The 13451-nt window shown below is 36.5% G+C and overlaps 1 protein-coding gene across 1 annotated transcript; it reads left to right on the forward strand.

Annotated features, from left to right (window-relative positions):
* The first annotated feature begins 151 nt into the window (after positions 1-151).
* LOC145492547 (folylpolyglutamate synthase, mitochondrial-like) lies at positions 152-12650 on the forward strand. The gene is made up of 17 exons (XM_081471999.1): positions 152-393; positions 553-684; positions 1123-1176; positions 1266-1330; positions 3657-3774; positions 4170-4247; positions 4796-4857; positions 5606-5708; positions 6442-6519; positions 6613-6664; positions 6910-7014; positions 7410-7541; positions 7676-7773; positions 9231-9283; positions 9697-9772; positions 10608-10677; positions 10813-12650. The coding sequence occupies exons 1-17, from the start codon at positions 304-306 to the stop codon at positions 11187-11189; spliced, it is 1743 nt and encodes a 580-aa protein (XP_081328125.1). The 5' UTR covers positions 152-303; the 3' UTR covers positions 11190-12650.
* The last annotated feature ends 801 nt before the right edge of the window (positions 12651-13451 follow it).

The raw sequence follows: 13451 nt of genomic DNA on the forward strand, positions 1-13451 counted from the left end.
CTCCCCTTTATAGGCCTACTACGCAGGCTACAATCTTGGACATAATAAATGGAACATTTGGACCACCGCTCCCCCCATTTCAATGATGCCAAAATGGCGCGTTTTTGCTCCCTCGCGCCTTCATCATTGCTTTGAAGCGGGGGGGGGGGGGGATGGGGGATAATTGTTCCATTCTTTTCTGTCCAAGATTGTAGGTAAAGAGAGTCTGCCAAGGTAGTCCCAGGCTTCCCTCGTTATTTGCTTGCGCAAGACGTGAACACGTGAAGAGAAGCTGCCTTGAGTCGGGAACGTTTGTTGATTTTCATGGTGACGATTCTGAAATCCATGGTTTCTCGTCGCTTTACCTCTGCGGTTCACCTATCGGCAGAAATCATGCAACAGAGAAGCTACGAAGTAAGAAAAACATGTACATTTGTTGCTTCTGGGCTTGCAAAGCAAGGAATCGTTGTACAACAAGCTAAAATAGCTGGTTTTTGTGTTTGAACTTCAACCATGCTTACAACATAGAAGTTATACATCCCTATTTCAACTGCATGTGCTTCCTTTTTGTAGGAAGCAGTGAAGAAACTCAACTCACTTCAAACTAATGCTCAAGTCTTGGAGCAGATTCGCCGCAGCAGGGGCCGACTTGCCCAAAACAACTTGCCAGAAATGAGGGCCTTCACAGAACGAGCTGGAGTGAAAGTAAAGCAGTTTTCTTTTAATTTGTTAATACGGGAAGAGAATCTGCTCTTAGATAAACCATTTTGAATTTATTTATTTTTATTCCATTTTATTCTCCTTTTACCTCAATAGAAGCACTGCTAACTCGCACTTGACCTGAGTTATTCACTCTTGGTTTCACGTGACGTTATTTTACTTTCGTGACAAATTTTGGCGGGTTCGTCGTTGTTTACAAATATATCCCACCCGAGGCTTACAGTTGTTTGCGTGCAAACACGATCAACACGATGCGGTTCAGTTGATCCAAAAAATAACACGCAAATTTTGTGATACGTGCCTAAATACAGCTACTTACTTACAACTTTGTTCTACGAAATGTTTCGTATAACTGGTCATGTGAATTGCAAAAGCTATCGACAGACGCAACACAACTAAACAATAAATAATTTTGCTCTGCAGATGGAGGATCTGGATAAACTGTCGATTATCCATATCAGTGGCACAAAGGGAAAGGTAAACTGTACACCTTTACTTTGTGCATGTTATTCACTGGGTCAGTTCTTAAACAGCAATTTACTTATTAAGGGGTTTTTTTCTGTTAGGGCTCAACTTGTGCATTCTGTGAAAGTATACTACGGCATAAAGGCTTCAAGACAGGGTTTTATAGGTACAGTGAAAATTTATTGATCGTAATGATATTGCCACTCATTATACATCTATCAGTGTCGATCCTGGAGGGGGGGGGGGGGGGAGGGGTGAGCTATCCACAGGCAATTGATTGTGAGTTCTGACCCCTGGGTAGGGATTTTGACCGTGCACAATGTCCCCAGGATACGGAATTGGACACTATCATCATGCATCTTGAAGGACCAAGAGAGTCTGGTAATGAACTATCTGCAGCCTCTTGTAAATATCCAGAAGTCACCAGATCAGGTAGTGAGGCTTCTGTTCAGATCATGGTGGAAATCATGTTGAAAGTAGTCAAAGAAGGGTTAGAGAAGTTATTTTTCATCCTTTATACAGGCAATCTATACTTTAAGTCTATACTTGTGTATATTAAAGGAAAGAGCTTTTGCTTGGTAAATTTTCTGGGTCAATAATTCTCTGCATGTTTACATATTCACGAGTTTCTTTGCCCCAGGATGTAGAATTTTGATACTTCTACCAATCATGTTGCCCCAGGAGTAGAGATTTTGACGGTTTTTTTTTTTTCCAGAAAAGGTCAAAATCCCTTCCCTTTGTCTTCTCTCCCCTCAGACGTAGCATTGATATTTGCATTAGCTTAAGTATAATTTGTCAAGGTTACTTAAGACTTTCAGGGGTGCCTTCTGGGAAAATCTTTCTGTGTGCACTGTTTTAAAGAAACCTGGGTAAACTCTACATCATTGTAAAGCTAATAAACTGTAGAATCCAAAAATAACAATATATTTTGCCAGTTTTGTTTTGGTAGGCGAGTGCAAGCCTTTAAACGCAAAAATGACCGTACTTGCTAAACTGAATTACCAGCCGTTGTGTTGCCGCGGACATCCAAACTAGCTGGACTATATCACTCAGGAGATGATGGGCTATGAAAGAGTGTGGGGCTTTTTTGATATTTCTATTGTTGCTTAGAAAATCTCTTTTAAAATTCAACAATAGAAAATTTTCTGACTGCTGTTACTCAATGGGACGTCACAACAAAAATATTTGGATTTTTGTAAAAGCCTCACACGCTTTGGTGCGCTAATGTCTGATGAACGTTTTGGTTAAGTTTAGTTAAAATCCAATAAATCTATATACCCTATTAATTAATTTGAATTGAGGTAATTCACTCAAAAGTAAACCTTGAGTTTTTGGCCTCAAAAGAAATTCACAGTTTTTGCACCTCACTGAAATGGTTGTCAATGCGGCCATGCTGCCAAGCAATGAAACGCAACATAGAACTCCCCAGCAAGTTTCATGGCAAAAGAAGGCTACAGGAACACTTCCTAGGAAAGGTGCATTGTTTATATTTATAGGAAATAATACATTAGGATAGGCGAAGTTTGTCGTGAAACATCCAGCAGCTTATCAACCTAATCAGCCGATAAATGGAAAAGAAGGAAAAGGGAAAAAGAGAAATGATTGCGGAATAACCTTTGAATAGGCCTCCTTGGTGAGCCAAGCCGATTGTGGATATTAATTTTGACTTAAGCACACACATTAAAACTAAAAACGTGATTCATCGGCCTGTTTGTTGCACTAGAATATGGAAAATTTCTCTTCGAAGCAGAGGATAGGAACTGAAAAGGCTGCCAGGTCAGATATCTGCGATTGACTTTGCCAGTAATTCCACGGCAATCTCATTGTGTGCCAAAAGAGGGCAACGATGAAATTTTCTTTGATTTGCACTTGTGTTCAAATTTGGGAACACGAATCACCTAACAATGTATCGCTTAAGAGACAAATATTATATAGTCAACAAAAACGTAGATATCTGTGTTAAAAATTACAAGACACAAGGGATAAACAAAAGAAGCAAAATAAGAGGAAAAAGGTATGAGCCCGTGGTTGAGATTGCTGCGAAAATTGTTATTGCTCAACTCAGTGGTCGACACATTCTAATTGGCTTATCACAGTTTACAGATTGTTTGACTTGTTTTTAAAAATCGCCTTTTTGTGGTTATCTCATTTACGTTTTATTTTCTTAAAATAATTTTTTAAAGAAAATTTAGATTAAGTAGTAGTTGTGAATTTTGTGTGAAAAAATTAATTTGCACAAAATCGGCCCTTGAAGGTCTACAGTAACCTTAAGTGAGGATGTTACAAAATGAAGTTGTGGAGCTTGAGGAATGTAGAGAGAGTGCAGACATTCTTAGCACTTAAAAAAGTTTTAAGTAAGGTGTCTGTCTTAAAGAGGGAACCAGCTCATTATCTCTGCATTACAGTGATGTCTGCCTTGAGAGAGTTGATTTTAGTCATTTAATGGTCACTATTTGGTGTCCTACATGTGTACATGTTCTTCTCCTGTTAAGCTCGCCACATTTGATGGAGGTCAGGGAGAGAATTAGAATCAATGGAAAACCATTACCCAAGGACAAGTTTGCAGAATATTTTTTTGACTGCTGGGATAACCTCTTAAATAATGGTGATGTAAGTAATCAAAGGAATTTATTAAATGTGTTTTTGTGTTGTGCAATATGACTTGTGTTTGTAACACCTATTTTAATGGTAACATTTTTACTAACATTACTTGTATGGGTCCATTTTTTCTGCTGTCTTCTTATTTTATCTCTAAGGAGAAAATTGTCTACAGCCTGTTGCCACTAAATCCAAGCCATGGTGTATATTACCAAGTGAACAATGATTTTGTCTCTTGTGCTACATTGAATTATTGTTAATGGGTCTTAATTTAGAGAGGTTATTGAAAAACTGTGATTGGCTAATAGTCAGGGCCAGATCATTGCATGTCCATGGGCATATGCGTACTTGCTTCAATATATATGTTTAACCATAATTGGTTTAATACGTACTCATTGATCTTGTAGGAGGACGGGAAGAGTAGCATGCCAGCGTACTTCAGATTTTTGACCTTGATGTCTTTCCATGTGTTTCTTCAAGAGAAGGTAAGCTCAATAAATCTCTGAGTAAATGAGTGAATCAGTAAGAGAGGTAGGGAGTAGGGAGGTAGCTGAGGTAGCGAGTGAATTAACTTATTCCTGATAAATATTAACTATAGCAAATTTATTTTATGTTAGCAATGTTCTCTAATAATACACATTTTGTTGACAATGTTCCTTTTTTGTGAATAGATAGTGTACAATTCACAGTAGATAAGTAATTTCAATACTATTGAACATAGTCAATGTTAACAATGTGTGAAATTAAAATGTTGAGTTGATTTTAAGGACATGTTAGCTGGTGTTTACTGTATACTGAATTGGTGGCTTGGTGAGGCAATGCTAACACATACGATATCGTGATTATTTCATGCCTTAATAGGTTTTAAAAAGTCAGTTGTTAAGAAAGCTTAATTGAATGTTTTTATTGAGTCATTCTGAGGTATCCTGAAAGTAGCAACCATGGCTGGACAAAATTTTGAGTTTGTTTGCTTTTCCTTAGAATTTTTATCGCACAAATTTACTTTTATCAGTTTTTGTTCACCTGCCTCTAGGTTGATGTTGTTATTCTTGAGGTCGGAATTGGAGGTGCTTATGATTCCACCAATATCATCAGGTATGTGGATTGTTTAAGATGGTTTCTGGCTTTGCGCTGAACATTCAAGCAACAAAGGCAAAAAAAAAAGGAACCAAAAAAACCTTGTAGCATGGTTAACATTTTTAATACAGACACTTAAGAAGACCTTATCAAGACTTATAATAAGCTCTCAAGCTGACCCTGCAAGAGAAAATTTAACTTGAAGTTATCCAATATTTAATATAAACAGATATTTCACCTCAGTTCAAAACACAATGACACGTGCTTTAAGCATTCTTTCTAGGTTTGACTTAAACTTTCTCAAGAACGCTTGAGGATTTAATCGTCAGGTTACTTAGAGAAATCAGTTAAAGTGAGATGTTTCAAATAGTGTTCAGAAAGTTAAAGTGCTCTGAGTGCCCTTTTTGCTCAAACTTTGAGCAGACTCTGTCTTAATCTTTCTGTTTTCATTTGTCAAGGGTGAAGTTCAGAAAGATGGTTTGGTTTTGAATACTTCATCTGTCTATCCCAGTCTGTGTGGGTTGATTCTCCTTACTTATATTCATTCATTTTTTATATATACTGTAGCACTTGTTGGAGAGGAAGTGATCATAACAGTTCCTGTTGGTGATTAGTTTCAATTTTCTTACAGCCCTCACATATTTAAATTACATTTTATCTAATAGTTGATATTTTGAGATCAGTAACATTGTACTCAAAATAAGTTGGTTATTAGTAATATTTTCTATAAAAGTGTAATATGGCACATGAAATTTATCTTTTCAAGGAAACCTGTTGCTTGTGGAGTGACATCTCTTGGTATGGACCATATCAGCACACTCGGTGGGACATTGGAGAGTATTGCCTGGCAGAAAGCTGGTATATTCAAGGTACTGACTGATGCTCAGATATCAAGGGTGATACTTTGTATCTGAATGGATAATAACTATACTAGTAGTAATCAGAAATTATGAGAGTACGTTCGATGCCCTCACTTTAACATATATACCTTAAATAAATGAACTCACTAGCTGACTTTCAACCTTTGTCTATTGCTAAAATCAACATTTTTCAACAGCAACTGAGGTTTTAAAGTCAGATATGCATAGTGTCAAAGTCCATGCTAGTGAAGATGTCACGATTTGTTTGCATTCTTTGAAAGCAAAAACTAACTCATGCTCAGGTTACTAAGGGCTGTTCATTTCAGCAGCTGTTATTTACTTAAAAGGTTTTGAGTCCTTGTGTATGTTCTGAACTTATACAGATGTGAAAGATGAAAGTTTCAGCTGTTTTCTACCCTAGGAAAAAGCTTTTTTAAAGCCCCTTGTAATGAATCTTAAACTGGTAGTACAGAAAACAGCATTATAATGCCCCATAAGAAGGACCTTCTAAAGATGCATTATGGCATTGGTGACCTGTATTTAATTATATGTTGCATCATTTTGCGAAGACTTGAGGCCTGGATACATGGTGCAACATTGCACGCAACAATTTCAGGGGTGGATACACCATGTAATTTAGCCATTGCACGCAATATTGCACTGTGTATCTGGGCCTTTACTACATAATTGTTGATTAATTTTTACTATAATGGATTAAATGTAAATGTTTTCTTGTTTTTAGCCAGGGGTTCCTGCCTTTTCTGTTCCACAGCCAGAAAATGCCATGAATGTTGTAGCTAACAGAGCAAAAGAATTGAAGGTAACTTTAAAAATTAATGATCTGGGAATTTATAGTTTATTTTGTGCCAATTTTTTTCAGTAAGAAAACAGGATCTCTGTAATATTTCTGCAGATTCCTCTTCATGTTGTTCCATCATTAGAGCAGTATCCAGGAAAACTACCAGGTATTTATTATGATTTAAAGCTTGAAATAGATGAAACCTGATGCGTAGTTTGATTTTGAACTACCTGTAGCTGGTAATTTAGAACAAGAATGGATAGTATTTTGATAGTTTACAAAAGCGTGAAGAATGCATAACTATCATATTTGAAAACTCTTGCTAGTTCTCTCTCTGTCTCCTAACCTTTACCTGTGGTCCTTTAAGAAGATATTGTCTCAGTCAGCCTAGAATTGATGTGTCTTTCACAGATCTCGGCTTGGAAGGAGAGCATCAGTTATTGAATGCATCACTGGCACTTCAACTTTGTAGTACTTGGCTACGAAGGACACAGAGGAAAGAAAAAGATACGGAAGGTTTGTTGCATTTCCTTTAATTATTATCAGTGTCCTAAATAGAGCTAACCAGGCACATGTATGTGAAGGCTGCTAGTAGTTGCGCTGCTTTGGATGTAACATCGCTTGTTTGAAGAACTATTTTTTTTACGCAATGGGAGGACTGGCCCCATGTCTGACCCCCAACTTTGAGGGCCAGGGTTTTCTGTTAGGGTGGCCTTCCCTGAGCCACTTTCTGGCCCATTCCCCCTAGGGGGTCAAGGCAGAAAGTGAAGTGAGGCCCCCAGTCAAGGAGGGATTATTAGGATCTTGTAGTTTATTATTGGGAACTCAATCTGATAGCTGTTTCCTGATTGAAAAAGATGGCAATATTGTACCATGAAATTGATTATGAATCTTCACTTTTTATCTTTTAGTAGAGGAAAATGGAACAATCACAACCGAGTCACCTAGTGAAGACCCATCTGCAGATGAACCTTCAGCAAAAAAAGCAAAGTTAGAGGTTCCTGTAGCTCAAACATTTGAAGTTTCTGAAGTTTTTAGAAATGGTAAGGATACTTTTTCATAGTGACCTAGTGAAAGTCCCTAAGTAGTGAGTGTTAGTTTTTAGAGCATTTATTCATTGAAACAATGAAAAATATTGATTCTTTATTTTCCATTTCCACTTTTTTAAATGTTCAAGGTTTGAAGAATACCAGATGGTGTGGACGAAATCAGGTGATTGTAAGACCACAAGTTTCATTCTACCTGGATGGTGCACACACCCCAAAGAGTATGGAGGTACACAAATTTTTGGGTAGCTATTAACTAGAATGGTGACACATTGCTTGGAAATACTTAATTGTAACATATTTGTACCTTACAGCTCTCTTTTGATAGACTTCATGGTCTAATGGCTCTGTTGTTGTGGCTAGTTCAAGTTATTGTAACCAAGAGCCAAGATACCGTAAATGTCCGTGTATAAACCGCATCCGTAGATAAGCTGCACCCCCAATTTGGAAGCGCAGATTTTGGAAAAAAAATAAAAATAAAGTTTGAAGTTCCAGTAGAGTTGTATTGCTATAAACAAACAAGGACAAAGAATCAAGCTTTCAAACACCGACATAGAAGTTGTTGCCATCTTTCACATTTATCAAGTCTAAAGAAAGCGAAATTTCATTTGTCGTACCTTCTTTTTCATTTGAATTTACGACATCTTAAACTTAAAATGCTGTTCTGATCCGATTTTTCAAGATTATCACTTTGAAACATGCCATAAAGTTGAAATTCCTTTGCCATTGAAACAAAATGACAAGTGCTTAGTAGCCAAGCTTTAAGTGTGGGGAGGAGTCTGGGACACGGCCTGAGCTTCGTCTGGGCATCATAACAGAAAAGCATGCAGGTAACTTAGCAACGACCAAAGATGCACTCAATATCAATTGGATAGATCTAAACTGGGGACTGGGTCGAGTAAACTATAAATAAAAGCATGGTTTACATCATCGCAGTTCAAAACATGGAGAAATTTACTTTCGACTCAGCTGTTTGGGGATACCACGTCTGTAAAGATGTTTGGAAACCTGCAATAGGCGAAAAACTTCATGCAGAACAGGAGCTTGATAATGCAGTCGACAAATTTGCCGTGAAGGTGGTCAAAAACAACAAAGCAGTTGGCCAGTTACCTTGTGAGTACTTACGAATTTTGTGGTATTTTATTGCACATGGTGGAAAGATATGCGTGGAAGTGACTGGCTGTAGACGTCACTGCAAACAGCTGTGCAGAGGAATGGAGATTCCTTGTAGATTGGTGTTTAGTTGTTTGAGTAAAGTGAAAATTAATCGCTTGAAAGAACTCTTGGGGAGCAAGATTCACCAATAAAAACTCAAAGACACAAACTGCTCCTTTAGGAGCCACTACTCATGAAAAAGTCAATGAACAACAGCAACACGCTCTCAGTTTCTTTTATGTTTATTTCTTGACATCTTAAGATGTTTTATGAATATTAATTAAGTTTTTGACAACTCCAAACACAGATGTATCTGTAGATAAGCCGCACGCTCGATTTTTGGCTTCAATTTTGTGAAAAAAAGTGTGGCTTATACATGGATGTTTAAGGTATATTTGAGCCCAGCCATGGCCAGGTTCACAGTGTCATGTAATTGGACAAGACTCTTACCCTAAAATGATTTACATTTAATAACTCACTGCTTTGACTTTTGTCAACTGAAACTTAATTTATGTCCATTTTTCTTTCCAGGCTTGTGCAAAGTGGTTTAAAAAAAGAGCAGATGAAGAAAAGGAAAAAGAAAGGTAATGCTTGGAAAATATTATATAGTATCGGACAGAAGTAACCTACCTAGTAAGTTACCGTACCGTAAATTCAAAACTTAGTATTGTTTTTGCAAGTACAGAATCTATTAATGGCATTTCTTAATGCTGACTACCAGTGTCAGTCTTATAAACAGAGAAAAACATCGATCTTGTCTTCCTTGCAAAGTTAAACTTGGTTCAAAAGGTCAATATTTATTATTAATAATGAAGATCATGTGAAAAATTCATCTAAATTTGGTCCAGTGCCAACAGTCCAATTCTATGTAAGCTAACATGTTAAAGACATCAATGAATCTGGAATATATAATGACTGGTGTTTAAAATGGTGGAACATTATTAATCAACATTCAGTTTTTTGCTTACTGCTGCCTAATTTCTCTATTCTCAAACAGTGGCAGTGTTGCTCGTGTGTTGCTATTCAACTTGACTGGCGATCGGGATCCTAATAGGCTTCTTAAACCAATTATGGTATGTGTTAGCTTCTTATTGACTCCAGTGTGAAGCAGGGAAAGAAATGTTTCATTATCACTTTCATCTCAGCTAAAAGTATATATCATCTCAGATATGGCAGGTCTCTGTGCTTCCCCAAATCAGCAAATGTTTTTACAGGCTGAGATGCCACACACCCAACCTCCAAATTAAACTAGAGGACCAGGGTCTTCTCAGTCAGGATTAATCTAACCCAGTGTCCTAAAAGAGATGGACTATGGTGATGAAACACCCAAAAGTATTGTTTCTAAACTGTACTGTGTTATTGAGATGAAGGTAATTAATGCCAGGACAAACTTAAAGTAGTTTTAAACTACAGTGAATTTGGAAAGTTTACATCTTCTATTCAATGGAGCCACCTATTTAAATACTGTGCCATTAATATAATTATTCAGCAACTCTGGTGTTTCATGTGACTGAAAATACTGCTTCCAGTGTTGCAATCAATGATAGACATTCTCAAAGTTTCTTTGCAATCTGATCTGTTTTTTTTTTTTTTTGTTCTGAATTTTTGGTGGCTTTTGTCTACCTTCATCAGAGTTGCAATGGTTATTGGTCAGGCTATAAACCCATTTGCTCTTGTTTATCGATTTTTTAAATCAATGGCAAGTAAGCGTGAGGGAGACTGTTTATCTTTTATTTCACTCCAACAAAGCACTGTACACTACATTACTACTACACTTCATTGTAAGTAAACTTGAAAGTAGAGACCTGTTAATCAACTGAAACTAAAGCAAGTACATATAAGCAGGGTTGTTTTATTTTCCACAATACAATTTTATGCTCACATTATTTACAATATTTCTTATTTCAGAGGTGTAACTTTGACCATGCAGTTTTCTGTCCCAATGCTATTAACGAGAACCCGAAAAGCATTGATTCAGGTACTTATTATTTTCACAGGTCTCGTGTTCCTTATAACTTAACATGCTTTTACTCACCTCCTGTTTATCAAGAATGGGAAGATGAAAAATACAGGCTGAAGTACAGCTATGCTGATCGATCATTTTATATCATAGATTTGACCAACTTTACTGTCACTCGTGATAGCCAGCTACGATGGTGTGTTGAAAATCAACGTGTTTGGATGGCTCTAAGAGGAGCTGGATTTCAAGCACATGCAAACCCATCACAGGATTGTACAGACAGTGACCATGTGATAAAAAATGGACATGATGATGGTCCATATTCCACTATATTTCCTTGTGTTTCTCAAGCTGTTCGGTGGTTGTTAGGAAGTAGGGATCCTCTTGTACCAGCATTTTTTCCTGACGACTTGCCGTTACCAGACTTCATTTCCAAGGCATCAAGGCTTCAGATTCTAATAGGAGGAAGTTTGCATCTTGTTGGCACGGTTATGAAAGTGCTGGGACCTGAAATTGTTGGAGATGTGTAGGGAAGGACATGCTACCTGTACAACACACACAGTACGTCATGTCAGAAATTTGTTTCCCATCTCTGCACTGTACTGAAAGGAATTTGCCATCAATCTTCTGTTAAAACTACGTAATTAGCTTCATGGCCGCCTTAAGATGCAGTTGTCAAGAGTAACCCTATGACAAAGCTAAAATTAACAAGTGTTATAATTGTTGTCACTTGTTAACTTCATGTAATTGGGACTCAATCAACTATTGTGAAGAGAGAAAGCGATCATGGTGCATTGTGATCCACAATTTGATGCTGGTTTACCTCATTGGGTGAAAATATTCCGTACTGATATGTATAATAACAATTTTACAGATATAAATATTCCTAAATTATTTTGTGATCTTATAGTTCAGAAGATCTAGGATCATTCTGGCAGTACTTGATTTTGGCAGCTATTATAATATTTATTTGTACCCTTCTTGAACAGTCACACAATTGGGTTTTTGAAGCTATGTACAACTTATAGTTATGTTATATATTGAAATGGGAGCTAAAAGAAACAGCTAAAAACAAAATATTCAAACCGAAATGGAAATAACTAAAGCAATGTGACAATTATAAGCTATATTTTGAACAAATGAAAATTTATCATTGTTCAGTAAGTTCATTCTTCGACTGGGGCTGTGATAAGAGCCACAGTCTCGATAGTGCTAACAATATATAGCAATTAGAATATTGAAACAGAAATGTCAGTATAGGTGAATGTCTTTAATTAATGCTTGTATTATTAATATAATCAGGTGTACATATTTTTATTGAGCCATATTTTGGAATAAAAAATTAAACATCAAAAATTTATTCTGATGCAAAAAAGTCATTTATGATTTGAAGAAACTCTCCTTATGGCCTTAAACGTATGTCAGCTTGACTTCATGCATAACCTCAGTCTGTCATAAAAAAAACTCTGGTTCATATAATTCTCAGACTGGCAAAAATAGGATGTATGTGTGGTCGGGAAAGCTACTTGTTTTCCATAGTCTATAAATAAGCAGACAACATCTTGCTGACCAAACAAATTTTCAGAGTTGAACTGACATTTCCTGTGGCTATGTACCCAATTTGCCAAACCCAGGGTTGCCACAGGTCAGGAAACAGTCAGGGGAAAATTGACATTTTGCAGAAAAGTTGGGGAAAATTTCAATAATTTTACATGGAGGGCTTGAAGGCTGGAAGAAACAGTTGAGGTCACTGTGATCTCAATGGTGTTTTTCCTTAATGAAGTAGGAAAATATGTTACATGTTTGTTTTTTGTCAGGAAAATTCTATTTTTATCAGGGAAGAGTCAGAGAAAAGTCAGGAAATTTTGAAAAGTGACATCTGTGGTTACCACGAAACCTTGTAAGGTAGACACTAAATACCCAAGGAGCAAGCACTGTTCTGAAAAAACAACAACAGTAAACTACTCAAATTATGCTTTTGTTAATTTATTCCAAAATACAACTAGCAATTTTACACCAAAGTTTACCAAGCTAATTTTCTTTTAAGATTTGCCTGAAGTGAATTATAATCATTATGAACTTGCCAGCAAGTAAGTCAGAGCTATCAATGTCCTAGCTAGCTACACTTTGAACCTTGCAGCACTTCCTACTGCATTAAAACTACTCTTACTTTTATGCTGTAATACATGAGCAAGGAGTTCTTGTTTATAATTTGTTTCTCTGCTAACCTGGTTTTATTATTGGAGCCTGAACATGGTGCTAATGGACACCTGTACTATTTATGTTTTTTTTAATGTGCCAAAATGGCTTCTTTAAACCTCGACTTTTGTTACTAACATGATTAATTAGTAATTGTTAGACCTTGCATCATACAAATCAGGATATAAACATTCTTGATACCTCAGTTCAGTTACTAATGAAGCTATTTTAGAGGACCAGCCATCAATATGGTTTGCAAGAATTTTGTACTAAAGCATTCTGAGGTATTTCTGTAATAATATACAACACAACTTATTTGGATAATGAATGGATATTGAACAAGTCTAACAGTTATTTTTATGCTGAAATGAAATAGTTACAAAACGGTTGCAATACGTTACACAACATTTATAGTAGGGTAAAGGCATTTTTCAAGTGTTACTCGTAGAAAAAAGGCATTGTCAAAATTAAATGATGAAGTAAATTACAACTACCAGAAACATTTTTAAAAGTCAGTGACACATTTGTTGCGAGCTTCTGGAGTCTAAACCCTATAGGGAGAACTTGAAAAAAATGTAATGTAATGGTCTTCA

The sequence above is a fragment of the Orbicella franksi genome, chromosome 1, assembly GCF_964199315.1.
Source record: "Orbicella franksi chromosome 1, jaOrbFran1.1, whole genome shotgun sequence".
In the NCBI taxonomy this organism is placed as follows: Eukaryota; Metazoa; Cnidaria; class Anthozoa; order Scleractinia; family Merulinidae; genus Orbicella; species Orbicella franksi.